At 53.2% G+C, this 20665-nt stretch overlaps 1 protein-coding gene across 1 annotated transcript in view; it reads right to left on the reverse strand.

The window, feature by feature from the left end:
• Nucleotides 1-20209, reverse strand: part of LOC125444010 — a 67755-nt gene extending 47546 nt beyond the window's left edge. The window contains exons 1-6 of the mRNA XM_048516484.1: nucleotides 20113-20209; nucleotides 19202-19284; nucleotides 18329-18590; nucleotides 5235-5573; nucleotides 2342-2638; nucleotides 220-336 (exon numbers count right to left, since the gene is read on the reverse strand). Coding sequence (XP_048372441.1) covers nucleotides 220-336; nucleotides 2342-2638; nucleotides 5235-5573; nucleotides 18329-18590; nucleotides 19202-19284; nucleotides 20113-20209 — 1195 coding nt within the window. The remainder of the gene's footprint in view (nucleotides 1-219; nucleotides 337-2341; nucleotides 2639-5234; nucleotides 5574-18328; nucleotides 18591-19201; nucleotides 19285-20112) is intronic.
• Between the last annotated feature and the right edge of the window lie 456 nt (nucleotides 20210-20665).

Below are 20665 nucleotides of genomic sequence, written 5' to 3' on the forward strand. Positions count from 1 at the left end.
ATTTCAGCTGTGAAAACCTTTGACAAATACATTGCTCAGTGACTGCCCAGTGTCTCGTTGCACTATTGGGGGGGGGGGGCGGACCACCAGGCCAGCCCTGTGTCGGCACGCCAGGTCAAAGGTCACCACCCCACTCAAAATGGCTCCTGGTTTGCTAAACCCCCGAGGGAGGCTTGAATTTTGGAGGCTAAACCACTCCGACGGAGACGTTTGGCTCACCTGCCTGGGCTGACTTCTCACTGTTGATCCGCCAGCACCAAAACGCCGCCCCGAGACTTAGCACTAAGAGGACGATGGTCAAGACCATGTAGCCGGACTTAGAGAAGGAGGTGTCCACTGCACAAAGGGAAGAGCACAGCCAGCTTACAACACAAGCCGTCGAGGTCACACAAACACACACCAATGGCTCCCAGACAAACGCCGATCTGGGAGAAACACCAGCAAGGGATCCTACGACTCGTTTCCTTCGTACTTTGCTCCGGCTGCCGCAAATGCTGCTCTGTGCCGAGTCCACGTGCGTGCAGAATTGCTAGCCGCAGAGGAACGGGGCGCTGCAGTGGACGGCAACCTCGGCAGCAGCTGGAGAGAAGTGAGAAGGGAAGACAGCCGTAGGATCGGGGCCACTGAGCGGCTCCCCTCACAGATCCCAGCACAATCGCTTGTGTGTAACCTTCAAAAAGCATCTCGCTTGTTGGAGCTGTGGATACAAAGTACGCTGCGAAATGCTAAATGCCACGACATGTAGGGATGATTTCTCAGGAAAGCCCAAATAGAGGGGGGAAACCCCCCCCCCAAAAGAGCACCATTTTAGTGAAGCTGGAAAGACTTAGCAGGAAAAAGACATCCCCCCCTCCCCGACTTTTTCAGCTTTGTTATCTTTACGGAGCCCTTGAGAGTGGTTTCTTTTTTGAGGTAGAGCCATCAAATTTGGAGCATCGTTTCAGGTGACTCTTAGAGGAATCCCCAAACTTGGTGAAGTTTGGTTCAGGGATTTCTGGGCCACTAAAAGGGGTGCCCCATCTGTCTTCCGTAGAAAACAATGGAGGAAAATTTGGGGGGCCATGAAACTGGACTCCCCGTCCCAATCTTCACCAAACTCCCAACAGAGATGGATTATCACAAAGGCCAGATCCCAAACTTTCCCATCGGCCATTACAAAGGGTCGTTACTTATCCATCCCTCTCCAGGATCGGGTTTGCCCACACTGTAAAAACCAAGTGGAGGCTCTTGCTCACATTATACTCGACTGTCCGAGATATGTGGGTATTAGGAATTTCTCTCCCAGGGCTGAAAGCCCACTATAAGCTCTCCAGATGTTCATTAGATTCATACTCCCATCAGCCTGGGCCAGCACAGCAATAAATTCTGGTGTAGCTGATGGGATTGCAGTCCGCTTTAACATCTGGAGAGCCGCAGGTTGCAGACCCCTGGCCCTAAGACCAGGGTCTGCAACCTGCGGCTCTCCAGATGTTCACAGGCTACAATTCCCATCAGCCTCTGCCAGGCCAATTGGCGAGGGCTGATGGGATTTATCCATGTTTATCGGAAACTGAGTTAACAATCTAAGACCAGGGGTCTGCAACCTCTGCGGCTCTCCAGATGTTCTGAACTACACGGTATCCAGCCTCTGCCAGCATGGCCAATTGGCAGGGAGCTGATGGGATTTGTAATCCATGAGCTATCTGGAGGCCTGTTTCTAGGCTAAATCTAGAAAAGAGAACTCTGACGATGTTCTGGCTGTGGAGCTTCTGTTAAACAACACAGATGTCGTGCTCTTGGAAAAAGTAGCACAATTTCATTTGCAAGTGACAGAACTTTCTAAGTAAGGTATCCTGCTATGTACAGTCTTTCTGTCTGTGTTTTGAATGTGCTCTTGATTTGCAACTCATAAATGTCTGGTTAGAGCCTATTTGAAATGCCTAATAAAGGTTGTTGTTGTTATTGCTGTTGTTGGATTTCTTCCCCAAGCTCAGCCCCACCCCCCAGGATCCATCTACAAAATCTCCAGCAATTCCCCAACCTGGAGTTGGCAGGTCTATTTCGCACCTCCATTTATCTGCAAAAGCCAGAGAAGTCGAGCCATTCTCTTGGCACGGTGGCAGCACAGAGGCGTAGCAAGGGGGGGAAACGTGACCGGAGCGCTGGTGAATCCTCCGCCCCTGTCCTGCCACACCACGTCCCCACCACGTCCCAGAACCCCCCCGCCACGCCCACACAGGGGTGCGTGCCTGGTGCGTCACGCCCCCTCCCTGTCCCCTCAGAGCTACGCCTCTGTGGCAGCATACCCCCCAAGCACACACATGAAGAAAGAGCACAGCTGGCCGCCTCGTCCCCCCCCCACCTCCGCTCTGGCAGATCCTCTGCAAGTCGAAGGAGACGATTTTGTGCTCCACGGGGTTGCTGGCCATGCAGGAGTAGGTGGTGTTGAGAGAGGTGGCCTGCAAAGAGAGCCGGATAGTCCTGCCATCGGGGGAGACCTGGTATCGGTCCGTGCTGCTGAGGTCCTGGATCGGGTTCCCTTTCCTCCAGGTGACGTTCACCCGGCCCTTCCCGGGGGTCAGGCACTGGAGGCTCACGTTGCATCCGCCGGGCGTGCTGGACAGCAGCTGGCTCTGTATGCGGGGCATCAAGACGGGCTCTGCGGTCCACAGAAAAAGAAGGAGGGGGGTGAACTCCGGCCGGCACCAAGCGTGGATATAAAGAGGGCAGAGTTCAATGTATTGTCGAAGGCTTTCGCGGCCGGAATAGCTTGGGTGCTGTGTGGTTTCTGGGCTGTATGGCTGTGTTCTAGCATAAACACAGAAATCCTGGACCACTTGGACAACCACTCCATCAGACTACACAGAGAAGCCATTGAAATCCACAAGCACAGGGACAATTTCAACAGAAAGGAAGAAGCCATGACAATGAACAGAATTTGGCTGCCAGTGTTGAAAAACACTAGAGTCAAGACAGTGACCAATCAGCTCCACACAAACATAGGATGACTATAGACAAAGGGAACAAAGGCCAGGATGAAGAAGAGTTTGGATTTATATCCCCCCTTTCTCTCCTGCAGGAGACTCAAAGGGGCTTACAATCTCCTTGCCCTTCCCCCCTCACAACAAACTCCCTGTGAGGTGGGTGGTGCTGAGAGAGCTCCGAGAAGCTGTGACTAGCCCAAGGTCACCCAGCTGGCGTGTGTGGGAGTGCACAGGCTAGTCTGAATTCCCCAGAGAAGCCTCCACAGCTCAGGCGGCAGAGCAGGGAATCAAACCCAGTTCCTCCAGATTAGATACACGAGCTCTTAACCTCCTACGCCACTGCTGCTTCCATTCAGATGCTCCCATCTATTGACCTTGCTATCTACATTGTTACTCCCATGCTATAGACTTCATTGTTACTCATACTTCTATTCAGATGCCCTCAACTATTGACCTGGTTGTCTTCTTTGTTACTCACAGACAATGTTTCTTCACCCACCCTGGACACTCCAACAGGTATATATACTCCACTTGCTTTCCCAACATCAGATCCTCTGAAGATGCCAACCACAGATGCAGGCGAAACGTCAGGAGAGAATGCTGCTAGAACACGGCCAGACAGCCCGGAAACCACACAGCACCCAAGGGCAGAGTTCGTCTCCTCAAATGCCCCCTGCTCCCCTGCCCTGCAAAACGGGGACCGTTGGTGCAAAGAGCTCTGTAGGAAAGGCGGGGGGGGGGGGGTTCCCATGATGTCGGAAAGAGGGAGGTCTCTCCTAAGCAGTTTGTTCTTCCACCAGGGGGTTTCTCATAGCAGGATCCCCCCACTTTTGCAAGCAGGCCGTGGGTCTGGCAGCGATGGGGTTGGGGCCAGTCACTGCCCAGGGACTTCCAGCAATGGAGGCAGTCATTTATCTCCCCCCTGGATGCAGGCTGAATGGGCCCGCCCCCCAGGAGTCAACTGAAGCAGCTCCTAGCCAGACGCATATGGCTTACAAAGACATGGGGTCCCCCAAGTCAGCGGGCGCACGCCTTTTGGTCGCGTGACCAAAAGGCGTGCGGCTGCCCCGAGTCCTGCCTCCCTGCAGGCCGGCTCAGGAGTGGGGGGAGGGCGGGGCTCAAAGGGGGGCAGCTGTGCCCACTGCCGAGCCCCGCCCCCCACCCCCCACAAGTCCTGCCGGCTTGCACGGAGGCATGAAGGTGGGGGTGCGGCTCGGCTTGCACAGAGGCCAGGGGAGCAGGGCTCGATGATGGGTGACCACACGCCCCCCTCAACCACATTTCCGGCCTCCATGCAGGCCTCCACAGACCTTGCCAACTTGCTTGGAGGCCAGGGGCGGGGGCTCGGCCTCCATGGACTGTCTCCAACTCTAATCTGGAGAACCGAGTTCGATTCACCACTTCTCCACAAGAGTTGCAGACCCTATTCTGGAGAACCGGGTTCGATTCCCCACTCCTCCACATGAGCAGCGGAGATTAATCTACAGAACTGGGTTTGATTTTCCACTGCTTCACACGAGCAGCGGACTCTTATCTGGTGAACTGGATTTGCTTCGCCACTCCTCCACATTCAGCCTGCCGAGTGACCTTGGGCCAGTCACAGTTCTCTCTGAACTCTCTCAGCTCCACCTACCTCACAAGGTGTCTGTTGTGGAGAGGGGAAGGGACCCTGATTATAATCTGCTTTTTATCATGGTAGGGAAAAGTTGGTTATAAAAACCAACCCCTCTTTTTTTCTGTCAAAGCAACAATTGTTTGTGGGTTGAGCGCCCTCAAGTGGTGACCCTGTAAATTCATGTCCTCCAAAATGTCCTGTTGTTAGCAAGTTTGCTCCGGTCTTGCAAGCAGAGGGCGGCTGAAGAAGAGAAGAAGAAGAGTTTGGGTTTATATCCCCCCTTTCTCTCCTGCAGGAGACTCAAAGGGGCTGACAATCTCCTTGCCCTTCCCCCCTCACAACAAACACCCTGTGAGGTAGGTGGGGCTGAGAGAGCTCCGAGAAGCTGTGACTAGCCCAAGGTCACCCAGCTGGCGTGTGTGGGAGTGCCCAGGCTAATCTGAATTCCCCAGATAAGCCTCCACAGCTCAGGCGGCAAAGCTGGGAATCAAACCCGGTTCCTCCAGATTAGATACACGAGCTCTTAATCTCCTACGCCACTGCTGCTCCTTGGCTGAGTCCGGCCATCTTGTAGCATCGGGACAACTGCTATAATATCCCCAACAACCGGAGTGTTGAAGTGAGGCACTCTGTGGGGGTCTGAAAAGGCCACCTACCGTAGACGGTCAGATGGAAGATCTGGTCCTCCACAAGGGCTGGAAAGATCTTCACTCGCGCCCCGAAGACGCCGCTGTCGTTCAGCTCCAGGGCCCTGATCCTCAGCGTCTCGTTGAACATTCCGATCCTCTGCCTGAACCGGTCGCTGGGATCGGGGCGGTCAAACTTGCCATCGCGGAACAGAGCCACCAGGAGCGCCGGCCCCGACCCGGCCCGGTAGCTCCACTCGACCTCCTTCACTTTGGCTCCGGGCGCGACATTCACCGAGAGGACCACCGAGCCCCCCAGGACTCCGTTCACCCGACGGGGGGGACTCTGCGGCTGGTCAGCGGAGGCAGCTAAGAAGGAGACACAAGGCAAAGAATGAGCCCCGTGCACCCGAGCGTGGCCTGGGCATGAACTCGGCAGCTGACAAATGGCGGAATAGTTCATGCTCGTCCCGTGCTGGGTTTCTTGGACTGTCAACTGAGTTAGTCCATGGTCCACAACCTAGAATCATAGAACCATAGAGTTGGAAGAGACTCCCAGGGCCATCAAGTCCAACCTCCTGCAATGCAGGAACACACCATCAAAGCACTCCTAACAGATGGCCACACAGCAGTGGCGCAGTGGTTACGAGCAGGTGTACTCTAATCTGGAGGAGGTGTACTCTAATCTGGTTCATTGATATACCCATCAGTCTATTGCATATTGATTAGCTCACTGTTAAGAAGAAGAAGAAGAGTTTTGGATTCATATCCCCCCTTTCTCTCCTGTAGGAGACTCAAAGGGGTTTACAATCTCCTTGCCCTTCCCCCCTCACAACAAACACCCTGTGAGGTAGGTGGGGCTGAGAGAGCTCCTCTGAACTGTGACTAGTCCAAGGTCACCCAGCTGGCGCGTGTGGGAGTGCACAGGCTAATCGGAATTCCCCAGATCAGCCTCCACAGCTCAAGCGGCAGAGCTGGGAATCAAACCCGGTTCCTCCAGATTAGAATGCACCTGCTCTTAGCCACTACGCCACTGTTTAACTGGCCCACTCCAAATGCATTTCACACAACTATGCTATGGCATAGTTGCTATGGCAACTCTGGAACAAGGAATTGCCCCCCAAAGTCCATCTCTGTGTTCATGACAAAGAATCATGAAATCATAGAGTTGAAAGAGACCCCCAAGGGCCATCAAGTCCAACCCCCTGCAGTCAGAGGTGGGATCCAGGGGGTTCCGAAGGTTCTGTAGAACCTGTTGTTAAAATTTAAAATATCACTTTTTTAATACTTTAAATATTTTTATTAAGTATTAATATGTTTTAATACTTAAAATAAAAAGTGATATTAAAAATATGTTTAAATACTTTTTAACAGTCATTATTTGAATCCCACCACCATCGGAACCTGTTGTTTAAATATTTGAATCCCACCACTGCCTGCCATGCAGGGACACAAAACCTTTGAAGGAGTCTCCAAGAGGCTTACAAACTTCTTCCCTTCCCCCGCCACAGACACCTTGTGGCACGGGGGGGCTTGGAGAGTTCTGAGAGAACAGCGACCGGCCCAAGGTCACCCAGTCAGGCTTCATGTGGAGGAGTGAGGAATTGAACCCGGTTCTCCATAAGAACATGCCAGCTGGATCAGACCAGAGTCCATCTAGTCCAGCTCTCTGCTACTCGCAGTGGCCCACCAGGTGCCTTTGGGAGCTCACAGGCAGGAGGTGAAAGCAATGGCCTTCTGCTGCTGCTGCTGCTCCCGAGCACCTGGTCTGTTAAAGCATTTGCAATCTCAGATCAAGGAGGATCAAGGTTGGTAGCCAGAGATCGACTTCTCCTCCATAAATCTGTCCAAGCCCCTTTTAAAGCTATCCAGGTGAGTGGCCATCACCACCTCCTGTGGCAGCATATTCCAAACACCAATCACATGTTGCGTGAAGAAGTGTTTCCTTTTATTAGTCCTAATTCTTCCCCCCAGCATTTTCAATGAATGCCCCCTGGTTCTAGTATTGTGAGAAAGAGAGAAAAATTTCTCTCTGTCAACATTTTCTACCCCATGCATAATGTTATAGACTTCAATCCTATCCCCCCTCAGACGTCTCCTCTCCAAACTAAAGTGTCCCAAACGCTGCAGCCTCTCCTCATAAGGAAGGTGCTCCAGTCCCTCAGTCATCCTCGTTGCCCTTCTCTGCACTTTTTCTATCTCCTCAATATCCTTTTTGAGATGCGGCGACCAGAACTGGACACAGGACTCCAAGTGCGGTCGCACCACTGCTTTATATAAGGGCATGACAATCCTTGCACTTTTATTATCAACTCCTTTCCTAATGATCCCCAGCACAGAGTTTGCCAGATTAGGATTTGACACTCTTAACTACAACACCCTGCTGAGGCAAACTGCGTCAGTACACCTGGTGTAAATGTTGATGCTGACAGCCCCAAGAACTCTCAGCCACTGAGAGACGTGAAGCCCAACTTTCAATGGACTTCCAGCCAACCCAGCTAGGAAGAGTCTCTTTTTTTTTAACTCCCAAGAAGCTGCAGGATATTGGGCCTGAGAGTATCAGTCTAAGGACAGACAAGAGGGGCCACAAAAGGACAGAGGGGTCTCTAACCTTACAGCCTTCTTTAGCCGGCCTCTTGCCTGCCCCCCTGATGGGTCTTTTTCTCAGCCCCTTTGCACAGTAGATATTGGTGCATCCAACACAGACGTCCAGCTTGGGTGGGGTGGACGGGCATAAGTGTTTGGAGTATCTATTTTTTTTATTTTTGCAGCCACGCCAGTCAAATAAGAACAGAGCAATATAGCCAGATGTTCCGGGCATTATCACATGAAATCCATCAACCATCTGGAGAGTTTGCTGTACAGGCATCTTCTACACGCTCCCAGAGAAGGCAGAATAATTTCACGTCATTTAAAATATGTTGATCACTTATAGGGGGGGGGGGGGACACACAAGTTCTCCCAAATCCCGTTCATCCGTATGCTAGCAATAGAGTGCAGGTGAGCACCCAGATGTGAAGAGGCTGTCAGGCCACCAGAGGGCAGTGTAAGACCAGTGACCAGGTAGCGAGTGGCATTGCTCACTGGGGAATTTTGGGAAAGGCACAACTAGTTGCAACTTCAGCTAGTGCTCTCCCTTACTTTTGTTTGTTTGTTTATTCATTTATACATACCCCTGTTGTCCTTCTCTGACAGGGGGACCCAAAGCATCTTACATCCTTCTCCGTGACCGCCATTTTGTCTGCACAGCAACCCTGTAAAGTGGGTTAGGCTGAGAGTATGAGATTGGATCGAGGTCACCTAGTGTCCTTCCTACCGTGTTTCCCCCGAAAATAAGACAGTGTCTTATATTAATCTTTGCTCCCGAAGATGCGCTGTGTCTTATTTTCAGGGGATGTCTTATTTTTCTGTGTTCTGTTTGTCGGGCATGCTTCCAAACAAAAAACTTTGCTATGTCTTACTTTCAGGGGATGCTTTATATTTCGCACTTCAGCAAAACCTCTACTATGTCTTATTTTTAGGGGATGTCTTATATTCAGGGAAACAGGGTAGGTGAAATCTGGGAGAAGGGACTACCTGGGCAGAGTGGCTGTTTTGTAATTGCTGCAGTTTGTACCATCTGCATCACAGTTTGCTGGGGGGGGCGGCTCTGACAGGAGCTCACCTGAAGGTCAAATGCCCCCCACCCACCCATCTGCGGCGGCATCCTCTGTGTCTGGAATCCATGCCCTGCAAGGAGAGACTTAGGGCGCTGGGGATCTTTAGTTTGGTGAAGAGAAGGTTAAAAGCAGAGGTGGGATCCAGCAGGTTCTCACAGGTTCCCGAGAGGGGGTTACTAATTGGTGATTTTGCCATGTAATTTTTGCCTTAGTTATGCCCCTCCTCTCAGCAGTAGCACACAGAACTTGGAGCAGTCTAGCAGGAGGGGCACCGGCGTGCGTGGCAGCCTGCGCCTGCGTGCATTCGTTTCCCGCCCAAGGACCGGCGCAGCGGCTGCGTCCTTGCCACAGCCCCACCCAGGAATGCCCCGCCCCTAGAATGCCCGGCCACACCCCCGTCGTGCCCTGCCCAGCCCCATTGGCGCTACGCCACAGTTTGAATCCCACCACCATGGGAACCTGTTACTAAAATTTTTGGATCCCACCACTGGTTAAAAGGTGACATGATAGCCATGTTTAGATATCTGAAGGGATGTCATGTCGAAGAGGGAGCAAGCTTGTTTTCTGCTGCTCCAGAGACCAGGACCAGGAGTCCTGGGTTCAAGGGGAAGGAAAAGAGATTCCATTTTAACACCAGGAAGAACTTCCCGACAGTCAGGGCTGTTCGACAGAGGAATGCACTTCCTCGGAGTGTAGTGGAGTCTCCTTCTTTGGAGGTTTAGGCTGAGTGGCCATCTGTCAGGAATGCTTTGATTATGTGTTCCTGCATGGCAGGGGGTTGGACTGGATGGCCTTTGGGTATCCCTCCCAACTCTACGATTCTTCATTCTAGGCTGCACAACGCCTGCCAACCTGGCTTCCCTGCCCCTCGCTCGCAAAACCCTCCGAGACTCCACGTACCTGGGGAAATCGTGGGGTTTTGTGGTCTCTTCTGCCGGTTGCTCAGCCTGCAGCTCTCTCTTCCCCCCCCCCCCCCCGCATAATCTGTGCTTTGAGGGAAAACGAAACAGCTGTGGGCTGAGCATTAGGAGAAGATTAAATACCCGCATGAGAGTCTTACTCTCTGCTCAGCTTCCGGCTGCCAAAATTACCCCGAGGAGGGCTACGCTGTCGCCCGGCCTGCATGGGAGGGGTCTCAAGAGGGGCGAGGAAACTTGCCCTGGTCCTCTTGGGCTACAGATTTCCCCTGAGTGTCTCTCCTTAGGATTCCCAGCCCCTCTGATTTCATGCCGCAGCACAGAAGGCTGCTGAGATGCAGAGCAGGGGCCCAGGACTTCCAGCAAGATCCGCTGCCCCTCCAAGTATCTTCGTGGCTGTTCCCAAAGCAAGAAACACACAGGTTTTTATTTTTTAAAGCAGCAAAATTAAGACCCTACTGCAGTGACCGCGAACCTTTTCGGGACCGAGTGCCCAAACTGCAACCCAAAACCCACTTATTTATCGCAAAGGGCCAACCCGGCAATTTAATCTGAATTACTGAGGTTCTAGTTTAGAAAAAAACGGTTTGCTCTGAGGAGTAAGCTCGGTGAAGCAACCGTGCAACGCTTCAAATGGGTGAATCGGAGTTAGACAAACTCTCCGTTATTGTTGAAGACACACACTGGAGTAAATTCCAGAATACTTGGAAAGCATATTTATTGTTTTTGGAAAAGAAAAGGAAAAATTTAACAATAAGTAAATTTGTGTTAATGGAAAATTAACATATATATATATGTATCAAAATTAAATATAAATATATATATAAGTGAGATAATATAAGGAATATTATTAGAGAAGTATTATTAATCTAAAGACTATTACTTGTTTTATATATGATTGTTTTCTTTTTTTTAACCCTCCAGATTCAGCTAACTCGATGGGGAAGCTCAGTACTTGACTACTGTATTATTTGGAAAGAGAAACCTTAGTAAGATTTAATTTTAAGAACATAAGAACATGAGAAGTAGCCTGCTGGATCAGACCAGAGTCCATCTAGTCCAGCATTCTGCTACTCGCAGTGGCCCACCAGGTGCCTTTGGGAGCTCACATGCAGGAGGTGAAAGCAATGGCCTTCTGCTGCTGCTGCTGCTCCCGAGCACCTGGTCTGCTCAGGCATTTGCAATCTCAGATCAAGGAGGATCAAGATTGGTAGCCATAGATCGACTTCTCCTCCATAAATCTGTCCAAGCCCTTTTTAAAGCTATCCAGGTTAGTGGCCATCACCACCTCCTGTGGCAGCATATTCCAAACAATTTTATTGAATAGTATCAAACCAAATAGATCAGTGTAGATGTTAGTGAATTGGTTAAATGATATATGAAATGTTTATTTCACTGACAATTGTACACTGTTTCTTAATATGTGATATATAATAAACTATTATTTTAAAAAAATGGGTGAATCACGATCCTAGGAGGGTTTACTCAGAAGCAAGGACAGCCTAGATGTGTGTGTGTGCGTGTGGGGGGGGGAGATTTTTTGCTCCCCCCCACGTGACAAACTCTGTGCGCGCGCGCCCACAGAAAGGGCTCTGAGTGCCACCCCTGGCACGCGTGCCATAGGTTCGCCACTGCTGCTCTACTGGGTTCACCCCTCCCCTTTTTTCAGTGGATTTAGGAATATTTTAAACACATTTTACAAGAAATAGGTCAGCTGCCCTGCCGGGCACTGGGAGGTATCACTGGATGCTTCAGGCGGCTCTTCCGTGAGATCAGAGAAGATGGAAAAATTTCTCTACTGTGGAGGATTTTCCGCTTCTCTGTGCAGTTGCTGCCTGAGCCCGGGCATCTCCTGAGGCAGGCTCTCTGATCTCAGGGGGTCACTGTCAGTCTCACCATCGGGGAGCAAGGAGTGACCTGTACCCCCCCCAAAAAACCCTGCATCGTCCAGTTGGCCCCTGCATCCTCATAAGAACATAAGAACAAGCCAGCTGGATCAGACCAGAGTCCATCTAGTCCAGCTCTCTGCTCCTCGCAGTGGCCCATCTGGTGCCTTTGGGAGCTCACGTGCAGGAGGTGAAAGCAATGGCCTTCTGCTGCTGCTCCCGATCACCTGGTTTTTTTTTAGGCATTTGCAATCTCAGGTCAAGGAGGATCAAGATTGGTAGCCATACATCGACTTCTCCTCCATAAGTCTGTCCAAGCCCCTTTTAAAGCTATCCAGGTGAGTGGCCATCACCACCTCCTGTGGCAGCATATTCCAAACACCAATCACACGTTGCATGAAGAAGTGTTTCCTTTTATTAGTCCTAATTCTTCCCCCCAGCATTTTCAACGAATGCCCCCTGGTTCTAGTATTGTGAGAAAGAGAGAAAAATGTCTCTCTGTCAACATTTTCTACCACATGCATAATTTTATAGATTTCAACCATATCCCCCCTCAGACATCTCCTCTCCAAACTAGAGTCCCAAACGCTGCAGCCTCTCCTCACAAGGAAGGTGCTCCAGCCCCTCAATCATCCTCGTTGCCCTTCTCTGCACTTTTTCTATCTCTTCGATATCCCTTTTGAGATGTGGCGACCAGAACTGAACACAGGACTCCAAGTGCGGTCGCACCACGGCTTTATATGAGGGCATGACAATCCTTGCAGTTTTATTATCAACTCCTTTCCTAATGATCCCCAGCATAGAGTTTGCCTTTTCCTCAAGCATGCCAAAGGAGCAACTACAAATACTTAGATATTTCAAGGGACACCATGTTGGTGAGGGAGCAAGCTTGTTTCCTGCTGCCTCAGAGACTAGGACACGGAGTAATGGGTTCAAGGTGAAGGAAGAGAGATTCCACCTAAACATCAGGGAAAACTTCCTGACCATCAGGGCTGTTTGACAGCAGAATGCACTACCTCGGAATATGGAGTCTCCTTCTTTGGAGGTTTTTAAAGAGAGGCTGGATGGCCATCTGTCTGTCTGGTGTGCTTTGATTGTGTGTTCCTGCATGGCAGGGGGTTAGACTGGATGACCTTTGGGGTCTCTTCCAGCTCTATGATTCTATAATTCTGTGATTCTACAGAAGCTGCCCTGACGCGGCTCAGGAGCCAAGCACAAATTTCCAGGTTCAGTCGTGAACCCTGAACAGAAGACCCAGCTGGAGTCTCTGTGGAAGGGACAGCCACTCCTTGATAGCCTCAAAAGCCCTTAAGACATAAGAACAAGCCAGCTGGATCAGACCAGAGTCCATCTAGTCCAGCTCTCTGCTACTCGCAGTGGCCCACCAGGTGCCTTGGGGAGCTCACCTGCAGGAGGTGAAAGCAATGGCCTTCTGCTGCTTCTGTTCCAGATCACCTGGTCTGCTAAGGCATTTGCAACCTGAGATCAAGGAGGATCAAGATTGGTAGCCATGGATCGACTTCTCCTACATAAATCTGTCCAAGCCCCTTTTAAAGCTATCCAGGTGAGTGGCCATCACCACCTCCTGTGGCAGCATATTCCAAACACCAATCACACGTTGCGTGAAGAAGTGTTTCCTTTTATTAGTCCTAATTCTTCCCCCCAGCATTTTCAATGGATGCCCCCTGGTTCTAGTATTGTGAGAAAGAGAAAAATGTCTCTCTGTCAACATTTTCTACCCCAGGCATGATTTTATAGACTTCAGTCATATCCCCCCAAAGCAGCAATGCCAGACAGAGGAGCGTTTACAACCCAATAAAGAGACAAATCCCAGAGTATTGTCGAAGGCTTTCACGGCCGGATTCAACGGGTTGTGGTGGGTTTTCCGGGCTGTGTGGCCGTGGTCTGGTGGATCTTGTTCCTAATGTTTCGCCTGCATCTGTGGCTGGCATCTACAACAACCACCACCTTTATTTGGCATTTAAAAATAGGTTCTAGAGCATTGCCAGACATTTTTGAAATACAAATCAAGAGTACATTCAAAGCGCAGACAGGAAGACTATATATAGCAGTATATACAGTGGCGTAGTGGCTAAGAGCAGCAGTGGCGTAGTGGCTAAGAGCAGTGGCTAAGAGCAGGTGGACTCTGATCTGGAGGAACCGGGTTTGATTCCCCGCTCTGCCGCCTGAGCTGTGGAGGCTTATCTGGGGAATTCAGATTAGCCTGTGCACTCCCACACACGCCAGCTGGGTGACCTTGGGCTAGTCACAGCTTTTCGGAGCTCTCTCAGCCCCACCTACCTCACAGGGGTGTTTGTTGTGAGGGGGGAAGGGCAAGGAGATTGTCAGCCCCTTTGAGTCTCCTACAGGAGAGAAAGGGGGGATATAAATCCAAACTCTTCTTCTTCTTCTTCTATATATTACTTAGAAAGTTGTCACTTGTAAAAGAAATTTTGCTACTTTTTCCAAGAGCACGACATCTGCGTTGTTTAACAGAAGCTGCACAACAGAACAGTCAGAGTCTCGTTCAGATTTGTCTAGGGCCAGCCTGAGAGAGAAATTCCTAATGCCCACATATCTCGGACAGTCAAGAATAATGTGAGCAAGAGTCTCCGCTTGATTTTTACAGTGTGGACAAACCCGATCCTGGAGAGGGATGGATAAGTAGCGACCCTTTGTAATGGCCGATGGGAAGGATTGGATCTGGCCCTTGTGATGATCCATCTCTGTTGGGGTTCAGTTAATAATTCAAGGCTATGTGCCCCTGTTCCGGTATTATTCCGACAGAGAGGGGTGAGCATGGTTTATTTGCTTGCCCCAACAAGATATGGTATTCCTGTTCTAGAAGTTTACTTTTCAAGGTTTGGAAAATCTCTCTGGGTGTCAGCATACAGAGACGTTCCAGTAATAAACCTATTGAGTACATTTTTGATTTGAGAAGTTGATACCATTCGGAGGCAAATAGGTCTGGGCGCGCAGTGTATATTAAACTGCGCACATCAGAGTTAATGTGGCCGGCATCTTCAGAGGTGTATCGCAAGTGCGTAACAAGATCTACCAGACCACAGCCACACAGCCCGATAAACCCACCACAGTCAAATCCCAGAGAGCCTCTGAATTACAGGGCCTGTCTCTTCCTTGCCTTCTCCACTTTGAGCAGCTCAAAGGGCTCCCCCAATTGTGTGACTGCTGTCTTCTAGCTTTGCCTGCAGGGAAGGAGGGATCAGGGCCCGGTTCATCGGGATAAAGAAAATTACTTCCTGAGTTTACCACGGCTTTATCCATTTATCCTGAAGTTAGTCTGAACGCGGCCTGTAATCTCCGCAAATCCCCTGTCCTCCGACAGAAAGACATGACAGGTCGAGGGGGAGGGAGGAGGGGGATTACGGCCAAGGGAATTGGAGGGGGGGGGGCTGCCAGACTGAAGGAACCGGACAGCACAGAGAAGAGGGAAGAAGGAAGAAGCCACCCCCCTTTCCCTCCTGGCCCAGTTTCCTCCCTGATTTCAAGGCACGAAGACAGTCCAGTGTGTCTTGGGGTGTTTCAGAATATGTATGAGCAAAAGCAGCTTAGATGTGCCACACTTCGGAGGGGGGTGGGGGTGGGAATTTCCCAGAACAACAGCCGATTCCCCCCACCCCAGAAAACAGCAGTTTTGAAGGATGGACCCCAAACCTCACCTTTCCCGAACTCTACCTCCAAATCTCCAGGAATTTCCCAAACTGGAGCTGGCAACTGGGTCAGCTCCCCATCGCGCCGTGGTGGCGAACCTTTGGCACTCCAGATGTTATGGACTACAATGCCCATCAGCCCCTGCCAGCACAGCCAATTGGCCGGGGTAGGGCGGTTTATCAAATCAAGCAATCAATCAATAAAATCAAAGCTCGGCGGGTTCAGAAGGCAGCCCTGCCGGGATTTGCACGAAGACGGCTCTGATATATTACAACGTCCCAGGCGGCCTCTGGGTGAGGCACGAATGGTAATAAAAGGCCAACGACCAGCTAAAGAACTGGCAGCTGTGATATTAAACAAAATTAAGTAGTAATAACAATAGTAGCAAGGTTACAGTGTAGACAGGGTCCCCAGTCAACAGGGTGCGACTCCCCACCTGTCAATCAGCAGATTTGCTCAGATCCCCCTGGAATTCTGGGAAGTAGAAGAAGAAGAGTTTGGATTCATATCCCCCCTTTCTCTCCTGCAGGAGACTCAAAGGGGCTGACAATCTCCTTGCCCTTCCCCCCTCACCACAAACACCCTGTGAGGTAGGTGGAGCTGAGAGAGCTCCGAGAAGCTGTGACTAGCCCAAGGTCACCCAGCTGGCGTGTGTGGGAGTGCACAGGCTAATCTGAATTCCCCAGATAAGCCTCCACAGCTCAGGCGGCAGAGTGGGGAATCAAACCCGGTTCCTCCGGATTAGATACACGAGCTCTTAACCTCCTACGCCACTGCTGCTCCTAAACAATGTGTTCACCTTTTCATTATTCTTGTTCGTGCTGTCAAGGGGCAGCTGACCTCTGTGAACCCGTCACGGGACAGGGGTGGCTCAGAGGTGGTTTGGCACGACCTGCCTCAGCTTTCTTTGTGGCCTCCCAGCCAAGGACCAGTTGGGCCCAGCCCTGCTTAGCTTCAAAGACGGGGTGAGGCCGAGCTAGCCTGGCGGGCACAGCTGGGTGAGGGCACCAGGGGGGCTTCCAGCAAGAGGTTTCCCGACAGCCCCCCAGCCCTGGAGGAGGGCGGAGCAAACTCTCCTATTAAGCAGACATTGAACTGGCCGAAAGCCGACTGTCCAGTTTGTAGCAGGCCGGGGGGGGGGGGGGGGCTCTTCCATCCCAAATGCAGTCCTACCCCGTTTCCCCGAAAACAAGACATCCCCTGAAAATAAGACGTAGTGGAGGTTTTGCGGAAGTTCTAAATATAAAGCATCCCCCGACAGTAAGACGTAGCCAAGTTTTTGTTTGGAAGAATGCCCGTCGACCAGAGCATGTGTAACCCCCATGCTCAGAATGGGTTGACCCAGAAAGGGGTGGAGACACAAAGCAGCAAGAGGCTGCAGAGCTCATGTAGTTTGGAGGAGACGAGGCTACCAGACTCGGACCTTATTTTTGCTATGTTGTAAATGTTGGAGTTTATTGTTTCAGGGTTCTTTTTGTGGTTGTAATGGGTGAGAGTTCTCCTGGAAACCTTCATCCTGTTGAATCCTGTTCACCAAGCCCTTGGCGTCTTCAGGAGCCAACCCACTTGCAAAGAAGAATTGGACTTGGCAGTATCAGTAGACTATAATTATAAGGACTTGAAAATGCAACCTGAACAGGACCTTGAAGTGTGATGTTAAATGTTGATGTTATATGTTAAGAAAGTAAACCATTTTGTTTTTTTTAAAATTTGTTGTTGCAAACTCATTCCAAGTTCTGCCCACAGAACCCACAAGCTGAGGTTACACATGCAGCTGTGGAGCAGAAAAATAAGACGTCCCCTGAAAATAAGACATAGCACATCTTGGGGAGCAAAAATTAGTATAAGACACTGTCTTATATTTGGGGAAACAGGGTAAAACCCTTCACTTGGCAGACCACTTCTGCCAACGGAGTTTTGGAGCTTGTCTTCAAGGGAATTAACAGGAGGGGGTGCGTGTGTGTGGGGGGGTGCCCATCAGAGACCCTGTGGTGTGGGTCAGAGGAGTTGGGGCAGCCCCAAATGGAATATCAGTGTGCTGTCTGCTTATACTTGCCTTGGGGATACCAGGAGCGCAATTCTGTGCCCCCCCCCCCCCCGTCACTCCCAAACCGGTCTGCTTTGGAGAGGAATCTTTTTGTAAGCAGAAGCAACGCGTCCCGCCCCCCCCCCCCCGCCCCCCCCAGCGCCCCCCCCCCCCCCCGTGATTGTCAGCTTTTGCGCAAAGCCTGCCGCTTTGGCGCTTCTGCTCCAGAATTATGTTCCTCACGTCGCCTATAAAAAGCGTGGCTCGGCGGGGTGCCACGGCTGGGGGGGGGGGGCTCGTTTCTTGCCCGGTGCGAATGACAGCCGCGCGCTGGGCTTGCGCAGCTGCTCCGACACGTAGGATCTCCCCCCCCCCCCGCGCCAACGCCGCCGCTTTAAGTACCGCTCCCCCGCCCCGCCCGAGGAAGCGCCCCCCCCCCCCCCCAGTGAGCCTGCTTGCCTTCGCCCAGCAACGCCGGCCCTTCCGAGGGGACCGGGCCGAGCTCGGGCTGGCAGTTACACGGGAGGGAAGGGGGGTCTCGATCCGCCCCCTGGAACTGAGCTCTTCCCCACCCGCGGGAGTCGCGCGGCCATCGAGGGCTCTTCAGAGAGAGAGAGAGAAAAGGCACCGCCGCCCCGACGGCCAAATTCTGAGTGGGGGGCTAGGAAGGGGGGGGGGCGAGAAGGAGCCCCCGGAGAAGCAGCAGCCGGACTCCTGGCCGGGCGGCCGCCCTGTCCGAGAGTCCCCCCGGCGCCGGGGGCGGAGAAGGAGGCAGCCGGGCTGCGCGCAATGGCGCACCCTCGACGGGACGGTTGCGCGCGTGTGCGCAGGGCTGCTGCTGCGGAGTGTGTGGGGCGGGAGCCGACAACTTCTCCGTGGGTCCTCCGGGAACACGCGTGGGGGGGGGGCGGGGGAGCGAGGGGGGCGGGGAGGGCGTCTGCTGGGATCCAGCCGTCCGCCTTACCTGCGAGGAGGCCGGCCAGCGCGCCGACCAGCAGCCCCACCGCGTCCCTCTGGCCGGCCGCGCTCCTCATGGCTCCCGCGGCTGCCGTCTCTCGGCCGGGCCGCAGCTGGAGCATCTGGGGAGGGGCGGGGCGGGGCGGGGCCGGGAGGGGCGGAGTCAACTCCTCCCCTCGCGCCACCCGCGCATCTCTGGCCAGACGCCCGCCCCGAGGTGACCCGGCCGCTCCAGCAGTGCGCGCAGCCGCCGGGAGCCGCTGCAAGAGCTCGCCGGGAAAGGCCGTCGGGGGGAGGGGGGAGGGGGGAGGGGGGAGGGGGGAGGCAGCGGCTCAGCATGCGACCCCCCCCTGCCCCGCCCCGGCTGGGACCTTTCTTTTTGCTCGATTTTCTTCGCTGGTGACCCGTCTGAAGGCGCAGGACGATGCCGCCGAACCGCACCGGACAACCCGGGGTGCCGACAACAGGACGCCCCGGGAACCGCCCACCCAACCCGGGGGGGGGGGGCTCCAGCTTCAGCGAGCCGGGGGGAGGGGCTCGTGGCTCGGGGAGGCGGTGTGAAGTGCCCCTCCCGCTGATCCATCCAGGGGATTTGGAGGAAGGCGGCAATTAAAAGCATGGGGGGGGGGGCAGAAGGAGCAGCCGGCAGCCGGGTGGGGGGGGGGAGCGGGGCGCATCCTGCCAGGAGCTGCGCCCCCCCGCCCCAGAAGAGCCACTCAGCACTGAGCAGCAGGGGAGGGAAGGGAAGGGAAGGGAAGGGAAGGGAAGGGGGGGGGAAGCAGTAAAGCCCCATCTGGTGAGATCTGAGAAGCGGAGCAGGACCGGGGCTTGGAAGGGGGGGGGGGCACACCGAGGAAGGCTCTGCAGAGGAAGGGATTACCGGTAAACCACCTCCGCTTGACCCCTTGCCAGGAGGAGAGCGCCTTGCTGGGGTCGCCAGGGGGTCGCTGGGGCTTGAGGCCCCTTGAACCGCGCACGGGGCAGCGGGCGAGGAGCGGGTTTGGCCCGGGCAGTCAAAGGGGGGGGGGTCTCTCTAGGCAGCCTGCAGAAAAACGCCCTACCCCTTTTGGGAAGGCTGGACGGGAAGTGGAGCCCCCGCTGAGCCCATGGAAGAGGCAGTGCGGTGGGGAGGGACTTTTCTTATTTAGAGAACTGCATCATCAAACACGTGACCAATTCATCCGCTGAGCGGATGGGAACTTTGGGGCAGGTTGGGATCCAACCCCCAAGGAGACTGACTCAGAATCCCTGGGGTACCTGCTGCTTTACAGGGCTCTTCTGGCTCAAGCCCCGCCCCCAGGACTCTTCAGCTCCTCCCCCTCCCCTGCACCCTTTCTCTCCCCCCCCCAAGCTGTACTGAAGGAGTCCATCTTTTCGTATTCAGAAGTTGGTGGGGCAGACCCAGTGGTGGGATCCAAAAATTTTAATAACAGGTCCCCATGGTGGTGGGATTCAAACTGTGGCGTAGCGCCAATGGGGCTGGGCGGGGCACGACAGGGGCGTGGCCGGGCATTCCAGGGGCGGGGCATTCCTGGACGGGGCTGTGGCAAGGGCGCAGCCGCTGCGCCAGTCCTTGGGGATGGGAAACGAATGCACGCAGGCGCAGGCTGCCATGCACGCCAGTGCACCTCCTGCTAGACTGCTTCAAGTTCTGCGCGCCACTGCTGAGAGGAGGGGCGTCACTAAGGCCAAAATCACATGGCAAAATCACCCATTAGTCACCCCCTCTCGGCACACACCAATAATTAGTCACCTACTCTCGGGAACCTGTGAGAGCCTGCTGGATCCCACCTCTGGGCAGACCACTTGCAGCTGATGCTTCAGGCCTATCCTGGGTTGGACTGGTCCTTGAAAGATGCCTGAAGACCCTATTGTGCAGGGGAGCCATGGGGGCAGGAGGGGGGAGAAGTGGGGCTGTGGGGCAGGGCCGGATTAAGCCCAATTGATGCCATCAACCCAGCCCAAACCTGGTGCCTCCCCGGCCCTTCCATTCCAAGAGTCACAATTCCGTTCGGTCTGACCAGATTTCACCATTTATATTATTCACAATATAGTCTGGTTTTATTTCATCTGTTTAACACTTTATAGCAAAAGCAAAGACTGGAGGCCCAGATGGGGAAATGCCCCCAAAGTCCCATGCTTGGCCCAGCCACTGCTCCTGCCGCCGCTCAGTTCTGCGTCTGCTCGATTCTTTCCAGCACGTTCAAGGAGGCGACGGTGAGGATCTGCCCCAAGACCCCAACCGGCATGGCCCCCCTTGCCCAGGAGAGGCACCCGCTGACTCCTGCAGGGAACAAGGGGGGAACAGGGGGGCTTTAGGGCAGGGTGGGAGCCAGACACAAAC

The sequence above is a fragment of the Sphaerodactylus townsendi genome, linkage group LG01, assembly GCF_021028975.2.
Source record: "Sphaerodactylus townsendi isolate TG3544 linkage group LG01, MPM_Stown_v2.3, whole genome shotgun sequence".
Taxonomy (NCBI): Eukaryota; Metazoa; Chordata; class Lepidosauria; order Squamata; family Sphaerodactylidae; genus Sphaerodactylus; species Sphaerodactylus townsendi.